The 25,921-nt window shown below is 46.4% G+C and overlaps 2 protein-coding genes across 3 annotated transcripts in view; both read left to right on the top strand.

Moving 5' to 3' along the window:
- LOC140421804 (uncharacterized) overlaps positions 1-25,921 on the top strand; it is a 314,633-nt gene that overhangs the window by 20,893 nt on the left and 267,819 nt on the right. The window lies entirely within an intron of this gene.
- LOC140421815 (uncharacterized) lies at positions 1,495-22,386 on the top strand. 2 transcript variants are annotated; one of them, XM_072506749.1, is made up of 3 exons: positions 1,495-1,549; positions 4,460-5,148; positions 19,179-22,386. In XM_072506749.1, the coding sequence occupies exons 2-3, from the start codon at positions 4,894-4,896 to the stop codon at positions 19,995-19,997; spliced, it is 1,074 nt and encodes a 357-aa protein (XP_072362850.1). In that variant the 5' UTR covers positions 1,495-1,549; positions 4,460-4,893; the 3' UTR covers positions 19,998-22,386. The 2 variants fall into 2 exon arrangements, with proteins under 2 accessions (XP_072362850.1, XP_072362849.1); XM_072506748.1 differs by having other exon boundaries at positions 1,497-1,902.

Below are 25,921 nucleotides of genomic sequence, written 5' to 3'. Positions count from 1 at the left end.
ACCCTGGCGCTATGATGCAACAGTGCTTGTCAGCCTCCTCAATGTCAAGCACAAAACCGGCAAATCCTGCACTATTTCTCAGTGCTAACCACTGTGCTACACAGTAGTATAGGGGCAGCATGGTGCATAGAGGTTAACACTGTTGCTTCACAGCTCCAGGGTCTCAGGTTCGATTCCCGCCTTGTGTCACTGGCTGTGCGGAGTCTGCATGTTCGCCCCTTGTAATCGGTTTGTTGGTCTAGGGGTAAGATTCTCGCTTCGGGGTTTGTGCTGCACGAAAATGTGAGGTCCCGGGTTCAAATCCCGGATGAACCCTTTGATGTTCTTTCTTGGGGCAGCACGGTAGCCTTGTGGATAGCACAATTGCTTCACAGCTCCAGAGTCCCAGGTTCGATTCCGGCTTGGGTCACTGTCTGTGCGGAGTCTGTACATCCTCCCCGTGTGTGCGTGGGTTTCCTCCGGGTGCTCCGGTTTCCTCCCACAGTCCAAAGATGTGCAGGTTAGGTGGATTGGCCATGCTAAATTTCCCTTAGTGTCCAAAATTGCCCTTAGTGTTGGGTGGGGTTACTGGGTTATGGGAATAGGGTGGCGGTGTTGACCTTTGGTAGGGTGCTCTTTCCAAGAGCCGGTGCAGACTCGATGGGCCGAATGGCCTCCTTCTGCACTGTAAATTCTATGATAATCTATGAAAATGGTTAGGTGGGGTTACTGGGATAAAGGGGATAAGGTGGAGGCGTAGGGCTCAAGTAGGGTGCTCTTTCCAAGGGCCAGTGCAGACTCGATGGGCTGAATGGCCTCTTTCTGCACTGTAAATTCTATGACACCGTGCCGCCCATGTTTATTCCTGGCTCCCAGTTTTCGACTCCTTTACAATTGGCAGCATCCGCCCCACCTCTCCACTGTCCAACCCACAGATCATTTTAAAGACTTGTATCAGGTCACGACTGAGTGATTTGTTTTCTCAAGAAAATAAGGCACAATCTGTTTAATTTTTGCCCGATAGCTGTAATCTCTGTTTACAAAAATCATCACGAAGCATCCAGGTCACAAATTGAGGATTCGAAAGTTTCTTCGTCTGAGTTGCCACATGCGCCTGCGCGGTTGCTTCTTCTGTGAAGATCCGGCACCCCGAGAGCCCCGCCCTTCATTCACTGATTGGTTGGAGGACCAGCCACTCCCGTTCGGTCCTCCAATCAATCCCCTTCTATTATCTGGAGCTGCCGTCAATCATTGCCTGAAGTGTCAGGTCGGGGGGCGGGGTTTATAAATCCCGAGTGCGGCCCCAGAGCCGAATGAACAATGTTATTATTGATCAATCAGCGAGTCAGCCTGAGTCTGTGGCCGCTCTCACCGTCTGCAACCGTCACAATGCCCGGGTGATTGACGGTAGCTCCAGACCAATAAGAAGAGGAAGGGCGGGACTGCAGGACTCACCGAGCCGCTGGTCCTCCAACCAATCGGAGTGAATGAGGGGTGGGTCCGCTGTTTGAAGCATGCGCAGTGTGGGTAATGGCGATTGAGAAGGACTGCGTCTTCAGATCCGAAACTGGTAACAGGCGTTTCACAATGTGGAGGAAGCGAGAGATCGCGGGAGTGGGCGGAAACGTTGTGTAAAGCTTTTGCAAGCCGCAAACCTCGGAAAGTTTACGGGACCCAGTTTGTACCGAGCGGGGCTGCAGAGCCTCATATTCAGCTCGAGTTAACGGCCGCCATCTTTATTGGATCTGCATCAGGGCGCATGCGCGTTTGTCATTATTGTCGGAGTGATGTTTCAATGAGTGGGAGGAGTTTGTTTCCCATTGTTCAGAATGTGGAGATGCTGCGTTGGGCTGGGCTCAGGAAGCCTGACAACAACAGGTTCATTTGGTATCACGAGCTTTTAGAGCGTAGCTCCTTCATCAGGTGAGTGAAGAGTTAGCTTATACATTCACAGCCAATGATGCAAGACGATACTTTGAATATGAGTCTTTGCAGGTAATGAAGTCTTTACAGGTCCAGATGGTGTGACTGGAAAGAGGTATAATCACGGGTTATGAGTGATGGAAAGAGATAGGTATATACCGCAGGGCAAGAGTTATAGCTGGGGGAAAGGCAATTATGATGCGATGAGGCATGACTTAGGATGCATAGGATGGGCAGTGAAACTGCAGTGGATGGGCTCAATTGAAATATGGAGCATGTTCAAGGAACAGCTGTGTGTCCTTGATAAGTATTTACCTGTCAGGCAGGGAGGAAGCAGTCGAGCAAGGGAACCGTGGTTTACTAAAGTAGTTGAATCACTTGTCAAGAGTAAGAAGGAGGCTCATGTAAAGATGAGACGTGAAGATTCAGTTAGGGTGCTCAAGAGTTACAAGTTAGCTAGGAAGTCTTTGGCAGGTAGGAGCAAGGATAACCCTAAAGCTTTCTATAGATATGTCGCGAATAAAAGAATGACTCGGGTAAAAGTAGGGCCAGTCAAGGACAGTAGTGGGAAGTTGTGCGTGGAGTCCAAGGAGGTAGGGGAGGTGCTAAATGAATATCTCTCGTTAGTATTCACAGAGGAACAAGACAATGTTGTCGAGGAGAATACTGAGATACAGGCTACTAGACTAGAAAGGCTTGAGTTTCTGAAGGAGGAGGTGTTAGCAATCCTGGGAAGTGTGAAAATAGATAAGTCCCTAGGGCCGGATTGGATTTATCGCAGGATTCTCTGGGAAGCCAGGGAGGAGATTGCTGAGCCTTTGGCTTTGATCTTTATGTCATCATTGTCCACAGGAATAGTGCCAAAAGACTGGAGGATAGCAAATGTTCTCCCCTTGTTCAAGAAGGGAAGTAGAGACAACCCCGGTTACTATAGACCAGTGATCCTTACTTCTGTTGTGGGCAAAGTCTTGGAAAGGTTTCTAAGAGATAGGATGTACAATCATCTGGAAAGGAATAATTTGATTAGATAGTCAACACGGTTTTGTGAAGGGTAGGTCGTGCCTCACAAACCTTATTGAGTTCTTTGAGAAGGTGACCAAACAGGTGGACGAGGGTAAAGCAGTTGATGTGGTGTATTTGGATTTCAGAAAAGCGTTTGATAAGGTTCCCCACAGTAGGCTATTACAGAAAATACGGAGGCATGGGATTCAGGGTGATTTAGCAGTTTGGATCAGGAATTGGCTAGCTGGAAGAAGACAAAGGGTGGTGGTTGATGGGAAATGTTCAGCGTGGAGTTCAGTTACTCGTGGTGTACCACAAGGATCTGTTTTGGGGCCACTGCTGTTTGTAATTTTTATAAATGACCTGGAGGAGGGCGTAGAAGGATGGGTGAGTAAATTTGCAGATGACACTAAAGTCGGTGGAGTTGTGGACAGTGCGGAAGGATGTTACAAGTTACAGCGGGACATGGATAAGCTGCAGAGCTGGGCTGAGAGGTGAAATATGGAGTTTAATGCAGAAAAGTATGAGGTGATTCGTTTTGGAAGGAATAACAGGAAGACAGAGTACTGGGCTAATGGTAAGATTCTTGGTAGTGTGGATGAGCAGAGAGATCTCGGTGTCCATGTACATAGAGCCCTGAAAGTTGCTACCCAGGTTGATAGGGTTTTTAAGAAGGCATACGGTGTGTTAGCTTTTATTGGTAGAGGGATTGAGTTTCGGAGCCATGAGGATATGTTGCAGCTGTACAAAACTCTGGTGCGGCCACATTTGGAGTATTGCGTGCAGTTCTGGTCGCCGCATTATGGGAAGGATGTGGAAGCATTGGAAAGGTGCAGAGGAGATTTACCAGGATGTTGCCTGGTATGGCGGGAAGATCTTATGAGGAAAGGCTGAGGGACTTGAGGCTGTTTTCTTTAGAGAGAAGAAGGTTAAGAGGTGACTTAATTGAGGCATACAGGATGATCAGAGGATTAGATAGGGTGGACAGTGAGAGCCTTTTTTCTCGGATGGTGATGTCGAGCACGAGGGGACATAGCTTTAAATTGAGGGGAGATAGATATAGGACAGATGTCAGAGGTAGGTTCTTTACTCAGAATAGTAAGGGCGTAGAATGCCCTGCCTGCAATAGTAGTGGACTCGCCAACTAAGGGCATTTAAATGGTCATTGGATAAACATAATGGATGATGAGGGAATAGTGTGGATGGGCTTTAGAGTGGTTTCAGAGGTCGGTGCAACATCGAGGGCCAAAGGGCCTGTACTGCGCTGTAATGTTCTATGTTCAGGTGAATTGTCTGAAGCCAGAACAGTTGGTAGGATTTCACAAGCCTTGGCCAGATGTTGGGGGGTTAAAAGTAGTGTCAATTAACATGAATCAGGAGAATTGGGAGGGTGAATATTAGATACAGCAGTGAGATTGGAGGGAGATTGTGTGGGATGGAGATTTACAGCTTGTGGAGAACGAGAGATGAAATAATGTTCCAGAGGAACTAGGATTGTCAGTTCTGAATTGCTACCTGTATTAACAATGATGACTTTTGTAAATTGTTTTTAAAGGATATTGGAAGAGGAGGAATTACAAACAGAGAGCATAAATGTCACGTCTCGATATGACAAAGTCACTCGATACCTCTGACCTGAAAATCATCGGCGAGAAGGAGAAATGTTTGTCCAGTATGTAGGCTTCAAAAGATTTTAAATGTGAGTGTGACTGGAAAAGCACCGAGTTCCACACAACACACACCCGAGTGAGAGAGTTCCAGTGAATTGACTGGAAACATCAGTGTGACTGGAAAAGCACCGAGACCCACACAACACACACCCGAGTGAGAGTGTTCCAGTGAACTGACTGTGGAAAGAGCTTAAACCAGTTACACAGCCTAAAAAAACATCACCTGATGCATAGTGAGGAGAGACAGCGCACATATTCTGTGTGTAGACAACGTTTCCACTGATTGTCCAATCTGGAGAGACACGAGGAGAACCATAACATGGAGAAACCGTGGAAATGTGGGAACTGTGGGAAGGGATACAGATCCCCATCTAAGCTGGAGATTCATCGACGCAATCACACTGGGGAGAGGCCGTTCGCCTGCTCTCAGTGTGGGAAAGGATTCATTGATCTTTCCACCCTGCAGAAACATCAGCAACTTCACAGTGGGGAGAGGCTGTTCACCTGCTCTCAGTGTGGGAAGGAATTCACTTCGTTATATCACCTGCAGAGACACCACCAAATTCATACTGGGGTGAGGCCATTCACCTGCTCTCAGTGTGGGAAGGAATTCACTCAGTTATCTCACCTGCAGTTACACCAGCGAGTTCACACTGGGGAAAGGCCATTCACCTGCTCTCAGTGTGGGAAGGGATTCGCACAGTTATCCACCCTGCAGTCACATCAGCGGAATCACACTGGGGAAAGGCCATTCACCTGCTCTCAGTGTAAGAAGGGATTCATTGATTTATCCACCCTGCAGAGACATCAGCGAATTCACACTGGGGAGAGGCCGTTCACCTGCCCTCAATGCAGAAAGGGATTTATTGATTCATCCAACCTGCTGAGACACCAGCGAGTTCACACTGGGGAGAGGCCATTCACCTGCTCTCTGTGTGGGAAGGGATTCGCTCAGTTATCCAGCCTCCAAGCTCACCAGCGACTTCACACAGGGGAGAGGCCATTCACCTGCTCTCAGTGTGGGAAGGGATTCACTCGGTTATTCAGCCTCCAGGCTCACCAAAGAGTTCACACTGGGGAGAAGCCGTTCACCTGCTCTCAGTGTGGGAAGGGATTTGCACGGTTATTCAGCCTGCATTCACACCAGCGAGTTCACACTGGATAGAAACATTCACCTGCTCTCGGTGTGGGAAGGGAATCATTCATTTCTTCAACCTGCAGACACACCAGCGAGTTCACACTGGGGAGTGGACGTTCACCTGTTCTCAGTGTGGGAAAGGATTCAGTCATTCATTCAATCTGCAGAAGCATCAGAGTTCACACTGGGGAGAGACCATTGTTCGACTCGGAATACTAAATACTAGACAATAAACTCATTGTGACTAAGGGGAAGAGTAGACAGGGAAGAGATGATGAACACAAAGGGACAGGTGGTCTGAGGTGCATCTGTTTTAATGTGAGACGTGTAGCACGTAAGGCAAATTAACTTAGGGCTTCGATTTGTCCCTGGGAATGTGATGTTATTGGTATTACTGAGACTTGTTTGAGGGAAGGGCAAGATTGGCAACTAAATATCCCAGTGTATAGATGCTTCAGGAGGGATAGAGAGGGAGGCAAAAGGGGTGGAGGAGTTGCATTACTGGTCAGAGATGATATCACAGCTGTGATTTAAGGAGGGCACTATGGAGGATTCGAGCACTGAGGCAATATGGGTGGAGCTAAGAAATAGGAAGGGTGCAGTAACATTGTTGGGACTTTACTGCAGGCCTCCCAAAAGCGAGCGTGAAGTAGAGGTACAAATATGTAGACAGATTATAGAAAATTGTAGGAGCAACAGAGTGGTCGTGATGGGAGATTTTAACTTCCCCAACATTGAATGGGACTCCTGTAGTGTTGGAGGCGTAGATGGAGCAGAATTTGTAAGGAGCATCCAAGAGTTTTTTTTCGAGCAGTATGTAAATAGTCCAACTCGGGAAGGGGCCATACTGGACCTGGTATTGGGGAATGATCCCGGCCAGGTGGTTAAAGTTTCGGTCAGTGATTACTTTGGGAACAGCGATCACAATTCCGTAAGTTTTAGAATACTCATGGGCAAGGACGAGAGTGGTCCTAAAGGAAGAGTGCTAAATTGGGGAAAGGCCAAGAATAACAAAATTCGCCAGGAGTTGGGGAATGTGGATTGGGCACAGCTGTTTAAGGGTAAATCCACATTTGAAATGTGGTAGTCTTTTAAGGAAAGGTTGATTAAGAGTGCAGGACAGACTTGTTCCTGTGAAAATGAGGGATAGAAATGGCAACATTAGGGAACCATGGAAGAAGGTGGAATTGTGAGACCAGCTAAGATGAAAAAGGAAGCAGACATAAGATCTAGGCGACTTAAAACTGATTAAACTTTGGAGGAATATCGGGAAAGTAGGACAAATCTCAAATGCACAATAAAGAGGGCTAAAAGGGGTCATGAAATATCTTTGGCTAACAGGGTTAAGGAAAATCCCAAAGCCTTTTATTCGTATATAAGGAGAAAGAGGGTAACTAGAGAAAGGATTGGCCCACTCAAAGACAAAAGAGGGAATTTATGCGTGGAGTCAGAGGAAATGGGTGAGATTCTTAATGAGTACACTGCATCAGTATTCACCAAGGAGAGGGACATGACGGATGTTGAGGTTAGGGATGGATGCTTAAATACTCTAGGTCAAGTCGGCATAAGGAAGGGGGAAGTTTTGGGTATTCTAAAAGGCATTAAGGTGAACAAGTCCCAAGGTCCGGATGGGATCTATCCCAGGTTACTGAGGGAAGCGAGGGACAAAATTGCTGGGACCTTAACAGATATCTTTGCAGCATCCTTGAGCATGGGTGAGGTCCCGGAGGACTGGAGAATTGCTAATGTTGTCCCTTTGTTTAAGAAGGGTAGCAGGGATAACGCAGGGAATTATAGACCTGTGAGCTTGACGTCAGTGGTAGGTAAACTGGTTGGAGAAGATACTGAGGGATGGGATCTATTCACATTTTGGAAGAAAATAGACTTATCAGTGATGGGCAGCATGGTTTTGTGCAGGGAAGGTCATGTCTTACAAACCTAATAGAATTCTTTGAGGAAATGACAAAGTTAATTGATGAGGGAAGGGCCGTAGATGTCATGTACATGGACTTCAGTAAGGCGTTTGATTAAAGTTTCCCACGCCAGGTTGATGGAAAAAGTGAAGTCGCATGGGGTTCAGGGTGTACTAGCTAGATGGATAAAGAACTGGCTGGGCAACATGAGACAGAGTTGTGGTAGAAGGGAGTGTCTCAAAATGGAGAAGGGTGACTAGTGGTGTTCCACAGGGATCTGCTCGGACCACTGTTGTTTGTGATATACATAAATGATCTGGACGAAGGTATAGGTGGTCTGATTAGCAAGTTTGCAGCTGATACTAAGATTGGTGGAGTTGCAGATAGTGAGGGGGACTGTCAGAGAATACAGCAAAATATAGATAGATTGGAGAGTTGGGCAGAGAAATGGCAGATGGAGTTCAATCCAGGCAAATGCGAGGTGATGCATTTTGGAAGATCCAATTCAAGAGCGGACTATACGGTCAATGGAAGAGTCCTGGGGAAAAATGATGTACAGAGAGATCTGGGAGTTTAGGTCCATTGCACCCTGAAGGTGGCAACACAGGTCGATAGAGTGGTCAAGAAAGCATACAGCATGCCTACCTTCATCGGACGGGGTATTGAGTACAAGAGTCGGCAGGTCATGTTACAGTTGTATAGGACTTTGGTTAGGCCACATTTGGAATACTGCGTGCAGTTCTGGTCGCCACATTACCAGAAGGATATGGATGCTTTAGAGAGGGTGCAGAGGAGGTTCACCAGGATGTTGCCTAGTATGGAGGGTGCTAGCTATGAAGAAAGGTTGAGTAGATTAGGATTGTTTTCATTGGAAAGACAGAGGGTGAGGGGGGACCTGATTGAGGTCTACAAAATTATGACGGGTATGGACAGGGTGGATAGCAACAAGCTTTTTCCAAGAGTGGGGGGTGTCAATTACACAGGGTCACGATTTCAAGGTGAGAGGGGGAAAGTTTAAGGGAGATGTGCGTGGAAAGTTTTTTACGCAGAGGGTGGTGGGTGCCTGGAACGCCTTGCCAGTGGAGGTGGTAGAGGCGGGCACGATAGCATCATTTAAGATGCATCTAGACAGATATATAAACCAGAGGGAAGTAGATCCTTGGAAAATAGAAGACAGGTTTAGATAAAGGATCTGGATCGGCGCAGGCTGGGAGAACCGAAGGGCCTGTACCTGTGCTGTAATTTTCTTTGTTCTTGTTCTAGTAGACAAGGATCAAGCCTTGAATTCAGTTTGTATGATTTATTAAAGATTGCAAACATAGCCAGCAGACCAGATCTGCCTTAACCTCCATGTAAGAAGTCAGACAGAACTCAGCTCCGCCTACAGAAGTGAGGGCACAAGTTATGTACAGTTTTAGACAGTCATCACTGCTCTTTGCTCCTCCCAATATTCTGTAGCTTAGCACGTCCCAAACAAGTAATGTTTATTCAAGACTCTCAAGATCTCCATAGTGACGTTGTTATCCTTAATATCTGAGGAGTCTCCCATGATCTTTAGAATTGGTAATAGGTCACGCTTCTAGATATTTGCTAGCCTGAGACTCCTTCACCCAATAGGAGAGGAATGGATGTCTGTCAGTTCGTTCCCTCTGATAACTGCTAATGCCAGCAGCTTGGATTCTTCCGAAAACAGAGTCCGTCTCTCCCTTATCACCTATCTGCCTCCTTTGAGGCCCCAACTAGCTTCTTACTGCAAGCTGCCCTCGACCATTTTACTTTTAATATAAAGGATAATATGGTCACCACTCCTAATTCACAATATTTTATAATGCTTGCTGTATTAAATTATAATACGAATTATATTTATACAAGGTGTGCCCATAATATGTGTGTATCCATGATTAACATTTATAAAGGTCACACTGAGTGAATTCATAACATAAATGTGTGGCATTAATCACAGTTTAGAATGCAACATTCTACACTACTCCCTTCATACGTTATAGTTAATACATGGTGTCAAATAATAACAATAGATAATTATTGCAATGCACAAATTAAAGTTTACAAAAAAAAGCAGGTACCAAGTGTGGGCATTCCGATGATTGATAAATGTGTGTCATTACAGTTAACCATATACTGTTGGGGGGGGGGGCACGGTAGCACAGTGGTTAGCAATGTTGTTTCACAGCTCCAGGGTTACAGGTTTGATTCCCGGCTTGGGTCACTGTCTGTGCAGTCTGCACTTTCTCCCCGTGTGTGTGTGTGGGTTTCCTCCGGATGCTCCGGTTTCCTCCCACAGTCCAAAGATGTGCAGGTTACATGGATTGGCCCAGCTACATTGCCCTTTGCGTCCAAAATAGTTATGTGGGTTAACTGGGTTATGGGGATAGGGTGGGGGTGGGGGTTTAGGTAGGGTGCTCTTTCCAAGGGCCGGTGCAGCCTCGATGGGCCGTATGGCCTCCTTCTGCACTGTAAATACTGTACTGTGTACACTGTTCCAGAGTTCAAGACCGAGTCAGAAATAATTACTTCTTTGTAACACTTATAAGACAAATCATTATGTTACATCTTTGATTCTACTTCCGGTCTCTGATATCACAGTCCTCCACTAATTACTGTTCTGCTGATAGCAAAAGCAGACAGTCCAGTTGCCTTGACGGATTAACACTCCTGTGATAATTGTCTGTCCCTCGTGAGCCTGATCCCAGACCTTAAATCAATGGGTATCACAAACAGCATGGTGGTTTAATGAAGGCTTCATCCCACTAGGCCATTCGGATAACACATGTCCTGCAAATGCTACAAGTTGTTATCTCAAGCGGAGGCCCCTGATTGTTGTCCCTGAGTTATATCCACTGACCAACCGGAAAAATGTTGCTGAGGCAAAAGTTAATGAAGTTTCTGCCAGAAAACCATGAGTTATTTCTGAAGGCAAATAGAACACCAACTGTTGATGAGCAGGAACCAATAGCCATGAGCTACTCCTGGGAGTGAGCATAGCAGACAAGAGGAGCCAGTCTCCTTAGGTTATGGCTGGTTAGCATGTTGGTCCAAAATGAAGTTCAGCTGAATTTTAAAAAAAATAAAAAATGTAGAGTGCCCAATTAATGTTTTCTAATTAAGGGGCAATTTAGCGTGGCTAATCACCTATCCTGCACATCTTTGGGTTGCAGGGGCGGAACCCACGCAAACACGGGGAGAATGTGCAAACTCCACACGGACAATGACCCAGAGGTGGGATCGAACCTGCGACCTCGGCGCCATGAGGCAGCAGTGCTATCGAAAGATGTGCAGGATAGGTGGATTGGCTATTCTAAATTGCCCTTAGTGTCCAAAAAGGTTATGTGGGGTTACTGGGTTAGGGGGATAAAGGGGGATGGGGTGGAGGTGTGGGGTGTAGGTAAGGTGATCTTTCCAAGGGCTGGTGCAGACTCGATGGGCTGAATGGCCTCCTTCTGCACTGTAAATTCTATGATCCACTGCGCACCGTGCTGCCCCAAGTTCAGCTGAATTAACACAATCTGTTCTGATCTGACCAACACAAAATGGAGGAAAACCCAAATTCCGAATCCTTCCGTCTCCCCTTCCAACTCCCATTCGTACCGTGGGGGTTGGACCTATTCGACAAGAAGGAAAGGTGCACATGGTTTGTCATTGATGACCTCATCTACGATTTGACCATCGTCACAGGGCGTGTTGCGCAGAAGAGTGGCTTGTAGGGCGCTGATGTGCTTTTTGCACCTGGCTTTGGGGACACGGGTCACAGTGCGTACTACCGAATATCAGCCGATGCGCACAGCGAGGAGGACGAGTAGGGTCCCGTCAAGGTCAAAAGGACATAGCCTGTGTAATTGAGGATGGTCAGCAGACCCCAAGTTACCCACCCACCCACTGTGTTGATATCTGGCTTACCTTCCTGCCCGAACCCCTCCAGCAACATGTGCTAACACGATAGCAGCAGATTTGAGCCCTCCCCAGGGTGACTGGTCAGGAGGTGAGTGACCCGGTCCATTAGTAAGCAGGGAGGTAGAGAAGCAAGGGTCCCCTTCATGTATCCTGTGACTGGCTCATTCACTTAGCTTATTTGTCTAAAATCCAAAAATGTGCTGTTAAGTCAAGTGGCGCCTGGAGGGGAAATTAAACTCTTGAGTCTTTCATTCCCCCTTCACATAACTTGTGGTAAATTCCATTTTATTCCATCATCTATTGAAAATTGTGTGCTCTCTGAATAATTGGATTGATATCCCTGCTCTCAGACAGTCCCCCCTTGCAAATCAGCTACTTCAATATCATGCAAAATAACAACATGCATGGACTTAAAACATTCTCCAGCTCTCTATCCATCTGGTGGATACTTTGCACTAGGTTGATTTGCTAACAGGCCCATAATTATTCCTATCCAAGCGATTTACGCTTTCACATCAATTTTACTCATCCTGGGCAGGTATCAATGTGTGTGCGTCAATTCCAATTGTTATAAAATCAGTTTCTCTATGGAGTATGTAAAGAGAAAAAGATTGATTAAAAAGTAATGTCGGCTACTTGCAGTCAGAAACGGAGGAATTCAAACGGAACAAAGAAATGGCTGAAGAACTAATTTTGTACTTTGCCTCTGTCTTCACAAAGGAAGACATGAATAATGTACCAGAGGTTCTGGCAAACAGTTTTATTGAGGAGCTGAAGAAATAGTTTTGGGGAAATTAATGGGATTGAAGGGGGACAAATCTCCAGGACCTGATAATCTTCATCACAGAGAGGGTGGCACGTGGCGCAGTGGTTAGCACTGGGACTGCAGCGCTTAGGACCCGGGTTCGAATCCCGGCCCTGGGTCACTGTCCGTGTGGAGTTTGCACATTCTCCCCATGTCTGCGTGGGTTTCACCCCCACAACCCAAAGGTGTGCAGGTTAGGTGGATTGGCCACACTAAATTGCCTCTTAATTGGAAAAAATGAATTGGGTACACTAAATTTATAAAAAGAAAAATCTTCGTCACAGAGTACTTAAGGAAGTGGCCCTCAAAATAGTGGACCCATTGGTGCCCATTTTCCAAAATTCTTTGGACTCTGGAATGGTTCCTACAGAATGGAGGGAGCAAATGTAACCCTGCGATTCAAAAAAGGAGGAAGAGAGAAAACGGAACTATAAACCAGTGAGCCTGTCGTTGGTAGTTGGGAAGATGCTGGAGTCCATTATCAAGGATTTCATCGCGCAGCATTTGGAAAGCAGTGGTGTAATCAGACAAAATCAGCATGGATTTGCAAAAGGAAAATCATGCTCGCTAAATCCACTGGAATTCTTTGAAGATGTCACTCGTAGAGTTGATCAGGGAGAACCAGTGGCTGTGGTTTATTTAGACTTTCAGACGGTTTTCGACAAGGTCTCACATAGCAGATTACGATGTAAAGTTAAAGCACATGTGATTACGGGTAGTGTCTTGAGGTGAGATGGTTAGCAAAAACTAAGCAAAAGTTGGAATAATTGGATCTTTTTCTGATCGTCTGGCAGTGACTAATGGGGTACTGCAGGGATCTGTGCTAGGACCCCAATGGTTCACATTATATATTAATGATTTGGACGAGAGCACTATATATATTATCTCTAAATGTGTAGATGATACAAAGTTGGGTGGGAGGGTGAGTTGGGAGGAGGATGCAGAGATACTTCAGGATTTGGATAGACTGAGTGAGTGGGCATAAGTATGGCAGATGCAGTATAATGTGGATAAATGTGAGCTTTCGGCTTCAGTAGCAAAAATAGGAAGGTGGACTATTATTTGAATGGATATAAATTGAGAAAGGTGGATACTCAGCAAGACCTTGATGTCTTTGTTCATCAGTCGCTGAAAGTAAGCACACGTACAAAAGGCAGTAAAGAAGGCAAATGGCATGTTGGCCTTAATAGCGAGAGGATTTGAGTACAGGAATAGAGATGTTTTACTGCAATTGTATAGGGCATTGGTGAGGCCAGACCTGGAGTATTGTGTGCAGTTTTGGTGTCCTTATCTGAGGAAGGATGTTCTTGCTATGGAGGTGTGTTTATTTTTATTGTTGTCTTCTTAAAATCTCTTTAAATGTCCATTTCCTTTTCATCATCGTTTTCTTTGCCCATCAGGTAGATTCCACTTTTAATTTTGTTCTGCCTCGTTCAACCATCATCCAGCCTGTTCTTGGCTCCTCGTGGACTCCGCTGTAACCTGTCGACAAATGGGGTCACAATTGCCTCCTCTAATCACTCTTATCCGACTCTATTCACTTCCTCAACTTCCCTTGAGCCCTTCTAGCACCTGATATTTTTTCAAATCTCCCCATGTTCAGAATCTGCACTGAGGGGTGTCCTGTTTGGATTTCCTGTATCCAGCAGCAACTGCTGATTGCCTGTTGGAGTAACGGACTACAAGTCGTATATTAGCTCTATTTTGTTGGGTCGGTACAGCAATGTTGTAATTCCCATTATTATGGCCATATATGTTCATAGAATTTACAATGCAGAAGGAGGCCATTCGGCCCATCGAGTCTGTACCGGCTCTTGGAAAGAGCACCCTACCCAAGGTCAATGCCTTCACCCCATCCCCATAACCCAGTAACCCCACCCAACACTAAGGGCAATTTTGGATACTAAGAGCAATTTATCATGGCCAATCCACCTAACCTGCACATCTTTGGATTGTGGGAGGAAACCGGAGCACCCGGAGGAAACCCACACACACACACAGGGAGGATGTGCAGACTCCGCACAGACAGTGACCCAAGCCGGAGTCAAACCTGGGACCCTGGAGCTGTGAAGCAATTGTGCTAACCACAATGCTACCATGCTGCCTTGTTGACTGGGGCAGGGCAAATCTGGCAACCCTAATGCTGACGCTGTGGCTAAGAGTTGTCTAAAACTGATGAATGTGACCTCGCATTTCTCCATCTATTCTGATTTTTTTGTATAACTTCTCGCTCAATGCCACCCCCTTGTCACTAAATTTTAAATTGGGCCGACTATTGCTGCAAAATTGAAAGTCGTCCGACCGGGGGGGGGGGGGGCATGCGTGGCCAAATGGGCTTTTATGATGCAGGTGGAATTTAACCCTGAAAAGTGTGAGGTGATGCACTTTGGAAGGAGGAATTTGACAAGGAAATATACTATGAAAGATCTAACACTGGGTAGTTTCGAAAAACAAAGAGACCTTGGTGTGTTTGTCCATAGATCTCTGAAGGCAGAAGGGCAGGTTAATAGAGTGGTGAAAAAGGCATACGGGACACTCGCTTTTATCAATCAGGGCATAGATTACAAAAGCAGGGAGGTCATGATGAAGCTATATAGAACTTTGGTGAGGCCACAGCTGGAGTACTGTGTGCAATTCTGCTCATCGCATTATAGGAAGGGTGAGATTGCGCTGGAGGGGGTGCAGAGGAGATTCACCAGGATGTTGCCTAGGGTGGAACATTTAAGTTACGAAGAGAGGTTGGATAGGCTTGGGTTGTTTTTGTTGGAGGTGAGAAGACTGAGAGGCAACATGATTAAGGTGAACATGATTATGAGGAACATGGGTGGATAGGGAGCAGCTGTTCCCCTCAGTTGAAGGATCAGTCACAAGTTCAAGGTCTGGAGCAGGAGGTTTTGGGGGAAATTGAGGAGAAATTAGTTTACCCAGAAGGTGGTGACGGTCTGGAATGCACTGCCTGGGTAGGTGGCAGAGGCTGTTTGCCTCACATCTTCAAAAAGTACCTGGATGAGCACTTGGCATGTCATAACATTTAAAGCTATGGGCCAAGTGCAGGTAAATGGGATTAGGTAGACAGTTCAGGTGTTCTGTATGTGTCGGTGCAGACTTGATGGCCCAAAGAGCTTCTTCTGCACTGTGTGATTCTGTGATTATGGAAGCTCAATTCTGAAGAAGAGTCATATTGGGTTCAAAACACTTGTAATTTCCACAGATGCTGGCAGACCTGCTGAGATTTTGCAGCACATTTTGCCTATACTTGAGTCAGCCTTTAATCTCTGTTTAGTGCACTGTTCAACCACAGGGGTGCGTGTGTCTGAGAAGTAACAAGCTGGAAAACCTTTTCCCTTCACCTCCTGCAGCACTACAGCAGATACACATTGTTCTGACTCAGACAGCAGGACTGTGGAATTAATTGGATAGATCTTCCAAAGAGCCAGTACAGGCATAATGGGCTGAATGGTTTCCATCTGTGCTCTATCTTTCTATAAAACCAGTGATTATTCAGATAGAGAGAGAAAGCAAGAACATAGAACATAGAACAATACAGCGCAGTACAGGCCCTTCGGCCCACGATGTTGCACCGAAACAAAAGCCATCTTACCTACACTATGCCATTATCATCCATATGTTTATCCAATAAACTTTTAAATGCCCTCAATGTTGGCGAGTTCACTACTGTAGCAGGTAGGGCATTCCACGGCCTCACTACTCTTTGCGTAAAGAACCTACCTCTGACCTCTGTCCTATATCTATTACCCCTCAATTTAAAGCTATGTCCCCTCGTGCTAGCCATTTCCATCCGCGGGAGAAGGCTCTCACTGTCCACCCTATCCAACCCCCTGATCATTTTGTATGCCTCTATTAAGTCTCCTCTTAACCTTCTTCTCTCCAACGAAAACAACCTCAAGTCCATCAGCCTTTCCTCATAAGATTTTCCCTCCATACCAGGCAACATCCTGGTAAATCTCCTCTGCACCCGCTCCAAAGCCTCCACGTCCTTCCTATAATGCGGTGACCAGAACTGTACGCAATACTCCAAATGCGGCCGTACCAGAGTTCTGTACAGCTGCAACATGACCTCCTGACTCCGGAACTCAATCCCTCTACCAATAAAGGCCAACACTCCATAGGCCTTCTTCACCACCCTATCAACCTGGGTGGCAACTTTCAGGGATCTATGCACATGGACACCTAGATTTCTGCTCATCCACACTTCCAAGAACTTTACCATTAGCCAAATATTCCGCATTCCTGTTATTCCTTCCAAAGTGAATCACCTCACACTTCTCTACATTAAACTCCATTTGCCACCTCTCAGCCCAGCTCTGCAGCTTATCTATATCCCTCTGTAACCTGCTACTTCCTTCCACACTATCGACAACACCACCGACTTTAGTATCGTCTGCAAATTTACTCACCCACCCTTCTGCGCCTTCCTCTAGGTCATTGATAAAAATGACAAACAGCAACGGCCCCAGAACAGATCCTTGTGGTACTCCACTTGTGACTGAACTCCATTCTGAACATTTCCCATCAACCACCACCCTCTGTCTTCTTTCAGCTAGCCAATTTCTGATCCACATCTCTAAATCACCCTCAATCCCCAGCCTCCGTATTTTCTGCAATAGCCTACCGTGGGGAACCTTATCAAACGCTTTGCTGAAATCCATATACACCACATCAACTGCTCTACCCTCGTCTACCTGTTCAGTCACCTTCTCAAAGAACTCGATAAGGTTTGTGAGGCATGACCTACCCTTCACAAAGCCATGCTGACTATCCCTGATCATATTATTCCTATCTAGATGATTATAAATCTTGTCTCTTATAATCCCCTCCAAGACTTTACCCACTACAGACGTGAGGCTCACCGGTCTATAGTTGCCGGGGTTGTCTCTGCTCCCCTTTTTGAACAAAGGGACCACATTTGCTATCCTCCAGTCCTCTGGCACTATTCCTGTAGCCAATGATGACATAAAAATCAAAGCCAATGGTCCAGCAATATCTTCCCTGGCCTCCCAGAGAATCCTAGGATAAATCCCATCAGGTCCCGGGGACCTGAAGAATCAGTGACGGTGGAATTAAACACAACCAGAGCCAACATCTCTTGAGGAGGAGAGTGGGAAAAGCGTTAAAGCTGAGTGTCTTCCAACAGGTGGTTTAAATCACTTTGAGAAATTAAATATAGCAGAGCGCAAATTCACTAGGATTTATGTGTATGTGTTTTCAATTAATGCATTTCGAACGGTTAATAAAATGATCTTCTATTTCCTTTTTGGACATTCAATGGCGCTGCCGCTACCCAACATTCCATGCGGGTGTGAAAATGTCCTATTCAGACTACAGGAAGTGAATGCGCACGCGCGGTTCTGGAGGGTCTCTGGAGCATGCGCAGTGTCATTTTGCTCAGCCCTGCGCGAGAGGGTTTCTGTCGCGGGTGAGAGTCGGTCAGGCAGAGGGAGGAATGGGCTCACCGGGGGGAGCGGAGAATTGGGGCCGCATTTAGGCTGGGAAGGCTTCAGAAAGACTTTGGGCGCGATTCTCTACTTCCGCGCCGGTTGGGAGAATCGCCTGGGCCGGCAAAATTTCCCACGACGCCGGTCCGACGCCCTCCCGCGATTCTCCCAAGCGGCGGGAACGGCCCCGTCGAGTTCCGTGGGCCGCAGGCCGGAGAATCACCCGAGACACCCAAAATGGCGATTCTCCGGCACCCCTGCTATTCTCAGGCCTGGATGGGCTGAGTGGCCAGCCCAAAACGGCGGGTTCCCCCCGGCGCCGTCCACACCTGGTCGCTGCCGTCGGGAACCGCGTGGGAACGCTGGGGGGGGGCGGCCTGTGGGGCGTGATCCTGCACCGGGGGTACCTCAAATGTGGGGTGGCCCGTGATCGGTGCCCACCGATCATCGGGCCATCCTGTCTGAAGGAAGACCTCCTTCCTCCCGCGGCCCCGCAAGATCCGTCCGCCATCTTCTTGCGGGGCGGACTCGGAGAGGACGGCAACCACGCATGCGCGGGTGATGCCAGTTATGCGGCGCTGGCCGCGTCATGTATGCGGCGCCGCCTTTACGCGGCGACAAGGCCTGGCGCGTGTAGATGACGCGGCCCCGCTCCTAGCCCATTATTGGGCCCTGAATCAGTCGGGATAGGGGCTGTTTCACGCCGTTGTGAACCTCGACGGCGTTCACGACGGCGTGGGCACTTCGGCGCGGGAGTGGAGAATCCAGCCCGTAGTTTCGGCCTCAAGCTCCGAGTAAGAGCCCGCAGGTCTTGAGTTAGCAGCTCCGGGCCTTTTCCCAGGAACAGGTCAACGGTGAACGGCCTCCACCTTATTTCAACGGGAAGTGTATCGAATGTGAAGCCACGTTGGTGATGTCACAGAGTGGGCGGGGCTTCAGGGTCCCTGTGACCAGGAGAGAAAATCATTCACTTGATTAATTTTATTCTCATTCTACCCACAGGAGCAGGAGACCGGCTTGGTTTTCTATCAATTCATTTTACCAGATGGGGGGGGTCATTGGTTAGGCCAACATTTACTGCCCATTCCTAGTTGCCTTTCAGAAGATGCTGGTGAGCTGCCTTCTTGAACTGCTGCAGTTCCATGAGGTGTAGGTACACCCACATTGCTGTTAGGGAGGGAGTTAATGACTGTCATCTTTAGAGGGACAAGGAGCTGCAAATCCAGTCGGGTTTTTATGACAATTCAACAGTTTTCATGTCACGTTTTCCCAGTGCCGGCCCCACCAATGACCAGATTCATTCAGCTCAATTTCACAACCTGCCTTTGTGTTTTTGTGGGTTCTCTCTCACTCCCTTTTTTCTCTTTTAAATCAATTTCACAGGATATTAGAAGGGGAGGATTTGGAGTCAGAAAACTGAAGTCAAACATCACACCAGGATCAGGTGGAGCCTCCCACGTACGGATTTTGAACATGGAAGGAAAAAGCACCATTCACAGTGGGGAGAAACCGTACACGTGTTCTGTGTGTGGACGAGGCTACAGCCGATCATCTGGCCTGTCAAAACACCAACGTTTGTCACACGGGGAGAAACCGTGGAAATGTGGGGACTGTGGGAAGGGATTAAGATCCCCGTCTGACCTGGAAACTCATCGGCGCAGTCACACCGGGGAGAAACCGTTCACCTGCTCCGTGTGTGGAAAAGGATTCTCCCAGTTCTGCCATCTGCTGACACACCAGCGAGTTCACACTGGAGAGAGGCCATTCATCTGCTCCAAGTGTGGGAAGGGATTCACTCAGTCATCCCACCTGCTGACACACCAGAGAGTTCACACTGATGAGAGACCTTTTAAATGCTCAGACTGTGGGAAGTGCTTCAAAAGTACCAGGGAGCTGATGTACCATCAGCGTCTTCACACTGACGAGAAACCGTTCCGGTGCTCTTATTGCGGGACTGGGTTCAAACAATCATCTGTCCTCATTATACATCAGCGAATTCACACTGGGGAGAGGCCGTTCACCTGCTCTGTGTGTGGGAAGGGATTCACTCAGTCATCTGACCTGCTGTCACACAGATGGGTTCACTCTGGGGAGAAGCCATTTACCTGCGCTGAGTGTGGGAAGGGATTCACTCGTTCATCCATCCTGCTGCAACACCAGCGCCTTCACAGCGGGGAGAGACCGCTCTCGTGCTCCAAATGAGGGAATTAATTAATTCAGCCATCCTTGTGGAATACTATGTTCACACTGAGGAGAGACCTGTTCAATGGCCAGATTGAAGGACGTGTTGTAGGTTCCCAGGAACTGATGTGCCATCAACATGTTCACACTGATGAGAGATCAATCACCTACCTGCACTGTGGGACTGGGTCACTATTCACCTCACTGTACACCAGCAAATTCACAGCGGGGTGAGGTGGTGCACCCGGTCTGAAAGTGGGAATGGATTTGATTAGTTATCCCATGTCCGGAGTCACCAGTGAGTTCACAGCTAACTACACTGATTGGATTTTACTGATAATTTACTGATTTAACTGGGTCTGTCTCTGCAATAATCTCCAGCCCAGTTATAGTGTTTATTATTCTGGATAAAAGTCAAATCAATCATCTTTGTGTTCAATACAGTCAATCCAGGAACACGTAAGGGTGGTGGAGGTGGCTGCATTTTTGCGAGCCCTGGCACCACTCGTCCATTAATCCTCTTCTTTGTCCAGATGCACAACCCATAATTATTTGATCCTGACCTGTATGATCTGTGTTATGTTCCTGGGATATCCTGGTAAAACTTTGGTGGCGGGGAGCAGAGTTCAGTCAAGGCAATGATTGGCTGAATGAGGTGGCTGGGCTGGGTCCAGTCACAGGGGTGGTTTCCCTGGTTGCGGGAGGCGGCCAGACTGGGGTCCAGTCGCAGGGGTGGTTTCCCTGGTGGACGGAGGCGGCCGGGCTGGGGTCCAGTCGCAGTGGTGGTTTCCCTGGTGGACGGGCCTAAAGGATGGCTGCCATTGTGAGCTGTTGTGGATGATGGTTTCAGCTCCTCAGTCCAAATTATTTATGAATTGTGGGATGTCCTAAAGGGAATGGATGAAACAGAGAAGAGAATCCTCTCAGTCGATGGAGCAGCTTCCTGAGTGAGGCCTTGACTTCAGTCCTCGAATATCCTGCTGCATGGGGTGTTGATCATCCTGGTTGATTCGGGGAGATGGGGCTGCAGAAGGAATATCCATGTGCCCAGTCTCCTGAGGGGAGCTGGGAATGAATTTCTGGCTGAATTTAAGAACAGGCTGCCATGCTTTCGCAATCTCGATTTGCAGGTTCAGTGGTTTGAGTTTGACGGAGAAAATTGTATCCGCTCTTCGAGGCCTGGGGTCGGTCGAGGACCCCGACCACTGGTCTTATTTTATATCCTCGCTGTTTTGGGGGAAGTGTTGGAGGCGCCAGAAATGGTGGACCTTGGGTAATTGTTTACGGGTGTTTCGGGACGACGACATGGCGGAGGTGCAGGGGCTTCGGGGGAACTCTGGATGGATCCAGATTGTCGCTCCATGATCCTTGGTGGCTGTGGCCTTTCCAATCTCCCTGGATGGTTATGTTATCCTGCAGTTCATTATTAAACCTGACCTTTGTTCCTCTGTGACTTTACTCCTGATTTTGTGTTTTTGCCTTTTATCCCGGCAAGGGTGTATGATATATGAGCAGTGAGGTGTTGTTGCCTGTTACCCTGTGAAAGCAACACTGAGATGGTTGTATGACATGAGGGCTGTGCAGTATTTACCTGTTTTCTTTTACGTGCTACAATCCTTGCTTTTACACTGAGGAGTGAGGTCTGTTGTGCCATGAGCTTTGCTTGGCAAGGTGTAGAATCCTTGGTTGCTTTATGGAGCAGAGCATGCACTATAGGGCCATGTTCATGGCTTTATCCTGAGATCCCCCACACTTTTCCGTATCCTTTTATTCTCCGTGTGAAGGGATGCACTGACCATGTCAATTATAATCTGAACCGATTGTATGAATATTTGCTGCGTGTGTGTATATAATATATATATTATATGGAATAATGATCACTCTACTGAACATGATTTTGGGGATTTGTTGCATCTTGTGGTTGAATGTAAGATATCCCCCTTCGGACAAAAGGTTTTGTGAATTCTTTCTGTACCTTTTCTTTATTTTGGGGTTAAAGAATGTTGACTGGACCCTGTAAAGGTGCAGACAGGTCTCAGATCTGAGAAAAATACATTACAAAGTGTCCCTGGCACCTCATTATGAATGGAATTGGGGAAAGTATGTTTTGGAGCAAACCCCAGCAGGATGTGGAAATCTTATCCTATATTTTCTTTAGGTGTATGAGCGATTGGTACATGTGAAGGCGTGCACCATTTTACCCTGTTTTCATGCGTTATCCTCTTCTCCCTCTTTCTCCAGTTTACCCATTCACTGTTTTCCCCAGTATAAACGGAGGCACCAAGTTTAATCTTCTACTTTTCTGTATTCATGCACACTGGAGGATTTCTGCTGTACTGTACCAGTTGAGAATTTGTGGTGTTATTTGTAAAAACGGAAAAACTCTCAAAAATATACATTAAAAAAGTGACCCAGTTCAAGTTTCTTCAGCAAGAGGAAACATCCTCTCTGCTTCCACCCCTTAAGATCTTCTATGTTTCAATCTTACTTAAGCTCCATGGGATACAAGCCTAGCCTGTCCAACCTTCCCTCACAAGCCCATTCCTTAGCGGCTGCACCTCGACAGGATTGGGTCAGATTGGTGAAGATCACCTCCTGGTGAAGAACGACAGAAGGTTCAGGAGTAAGAAAGCTCTCCATGTTTCGGTTTGGCAATGTCAAGACATTGAAGTCACTAAAAGAATGTTGATTCCCGTATCAGCCTCCCCGAACAGGCGCCGGAATGTGGCGACTAGGGGCTTTTCACAGTAACTTCATTTGAAGCCTACCTGTGACAAGCGATTTTCATTTCATTTCATTTTCATGTAAAATAGCTGGAGTAAGGCAGTTTACTGGGACTGGTTTCTGGTGAAATACCCTTTCTATTGAGTAAACCTTCCATGAACAAAGTACAAATGCAACTGGACATGGAGCAAGATAAGGCAATTGTTTTTAGAAAGTCAGTGCATCTGAAGTTTACTCCATCAGAATATTATCATATCCCCTTAACACCTGACATTTCTGATCAGAGTGTTTGAGGTGGATTAATCGCATCAGCTGATAAAAATCAGAGAAAATAAATCGTCTCAAAGCTGCAGACAAACTGCTCATCCTCTTTGTCAAAGATGGAAAATCCTGCTAAAAGGTACCGGGTTGGTTGATGCATATACAAGACTCTGACACGGTGGTACAGTGGTTAGCAAAGCTGCCTCACAGCGCCAGGGACCCGGGTTCAATTCTGGCCTTGGGTGACTGCGTGGAGTTTGCACTTTCTCTCCATGTCTGTGTGGGTTTCCTCCGGGTGCTCCCGTTTCCTGCCACAGACCAAAGATGTGCAGGTTAGGTGCATTGGCTTTGCTAAATTGTCCCTTAGTGTTCAAAAGGTGAAGTGGGGTCACTGAGTTACAGGGATAGGGCGGGGGAGTATTCCTAGGTAAGGTGCCTTTCAAAGGCTCTGGTGCACTGTAGGAATTTTATTCTATGTTCTAAAAGAGATTAGTGTAAAGTGTGAAATCTGTAAAAAGAATCGGAGCACGCCATCACACCCTATTATAAATCTTCCCTTCGTCTGTGATTTTAATGAGGCAGTTGCCATGAATCTAAAGGTATGGGACAAAGACAGAAATATTTTCATTCTAAACTTTAGACTTGGTAACTAAATGGTAACCTGATTTAGTCTTCCTGAAAATGAAATGAAAATGAAAATGGCTTATTGTCACAAGTAGGCTTCAAATGAAGTTACTGTGAAAAGCCCCTAGTCGCCACATTCCAGCGCCTGTTCGGGGAGGCTGTATGGGAATTGAACCGTGCTGCTGGCTTGCCTTGGTCTGCTTTCCAAAGCCAGCGATTTAGCCTTGTGCTAAACAGCCCCTCCAATGTATTCCTCCAATAATACATGGCAAGGATAAAAGGGTTATTCTCGACAAATCATGGAGAAATGGGTCGGGACTGGACCTGGGGCACCAGCTAAGTATCTGACTGATGATGGAGGCAAATTTATTAATGACGAGTGTGAAAACATGGACATTTTGGTCATGAACATTGCAGCTGAAAGTCCTTTCAGCAACGGACTCTGTGAAAGGAATCACACGGTGATCGATGCAATGCAGCAGAAACTCTCAGTTGATCAGCCTAACTGCAAGTTGACAACTGCACTGGCCGGGATGATTCATGTAGAGAATTCACTTCAGATGGTTGGAGGGTATAATCCCTGTCAATTAGTCTATGGGAGAAATCCCTAATGACCCTCTGTGCTGGGAGATCGCCCTTCTGCTTTAGAAGGGACGACAATTAGTTCAATTTTTAGTAATCAATTCCCTTGTTGTTTCACAAAAAGATTTGCTCGCTAATAAAGTATTGGGTATCCTCGGAGAGGGGTAACAGATAAAGGAAGGAAAACCATATTTTTTCTTTAATTTATTTTGAAACATTTTTTGTCCATGTTATTATGATCCTGGTCGGGACGGTTAATGTTTAAAGATAAATTCGAACACACGGTGATTAACTGAAAGAATTGAGTCACAAAATGTCATGTTTTTAAACAAAAACAAACTTTACTAGATATTTAAAAGTAAATTAAAAACCAGCACTATTAACTTAACACTATAGTTAATAATGATTTCTGCTGTAAACCCAGTTCAACTTTTTTAACTCTCTCCCCACCCACCCTACCCCCAAATAATTCCCTTACATTTAACAATATCTTGAAGGTTTATTCACATGTTCCTGGGACCATCCCAAAGGTGTGTCAAAGCTCTCCACAATTCACTTTAATTCTCCTTAGTATTCCAGCCAATCTCCCAAGATTTTACAGGGGTCCTTCCATTGGCTTTTGATTCAGCAACTTTCACTTTTAACACTCAAAACTGTGGACTCTATAAGAAACTACAGAGTCGTGAACACAGCCCAGACCATCACACAAACCTGCCTCCCATCCATTGACTCTGTCCACACCTCCCGCTGCCTTGGGAAAGCGGGCAGCATAATCAAAGATGCCTCCCACTCGGGTTATTCTCTCTTCCAACCTTTTCTATCGGCAGAAGAAACAAAAAGTTTTGAGAACAGGCACTAACAGATTCAGAAACAGCTTCTCTGCGCTGTTAACCGACACCTGCATGATTTTCTTATGGACTGAATTAATATCTTTACGCATCTTCTCTACAGTTGTAGCACTGCACTCCGTATGTTTCACCCGATGTCCAGTATTTACATAATGCACTTATCCGTCCTATGTATTTCACGTATGGAGTGGTCTGCCTGGACTCCACTCAGAGCAATACTTTTCACTGTACCTCGGTACACATGACAAATCTAAATCAAAGCTTGGGCTTTACTATCGTCTTGCTGAGGGATTTAAATATTGGGAACACTCCGGGTTCATATGGACCTCTGGGCTTTTAGTCCCACAGTTCCTGCTGATTGTCCACACATCCTGCAAACTGCCTCTGTGAGGAAATAAAAGTCATGACGGATCATACATTGTTTAACTGTTCACACCATTGACTGACCTTATTAAATCAACAATGGCTACTTCTTCACTGTAATTAACCCAGGCTTGTTTCACTTGAATTTACATCTATCTACATTTAAAGGAATTCCAATTCCCCAAACTGCAAGTTATTTTCTAAAACATATATATGAAACGACATGTTTGCAACAGCCAGCAGGAGCACGATGGGCTGAACTACCTCCTGTGCTCTATGAGCCTCATTGAAAGGCAGAGACTTGTCTTCCATTGTGGGTGACATTAAAAAGAGCAGGGTCTGCTCTTCTCTGTATAGTTTAACTCTTACATCTCCGCGAACATTCTCTGAAGTGGCAGATGGAGTTTGATATGGAGAATGTGAAGGGATGTGATTTGGCAGATGGGATAGGGAGAGGCAATGTAGACTGAATGACACAGTTCGAAAGAATGAACAGGGATAGATGTGCAGAGATATTGAAGGTGACAGGAAAGTGAGGGAGGA

Source organism: Scyliorhinus torazame, chromosome 5 (assembly GCF_047496885.1).
Source record: "Scyliorhinus torazame isolate Kashiwa2021f chromosome 5, sScyTor2.1, whole genome shotgun sequence".
NCBI lineage: Eukaryota > Metazoa > Chordata > Chondrichthyes > Carcharhiniformes > Scyliorhinidae > Scyliorhinus > Scyliorhinus torazame.
The sequence above is the reverse complement of the archived record's forward strand: the minus strand, read 5'-3'. Positions and strand labels throughout refer to the sequence as shown.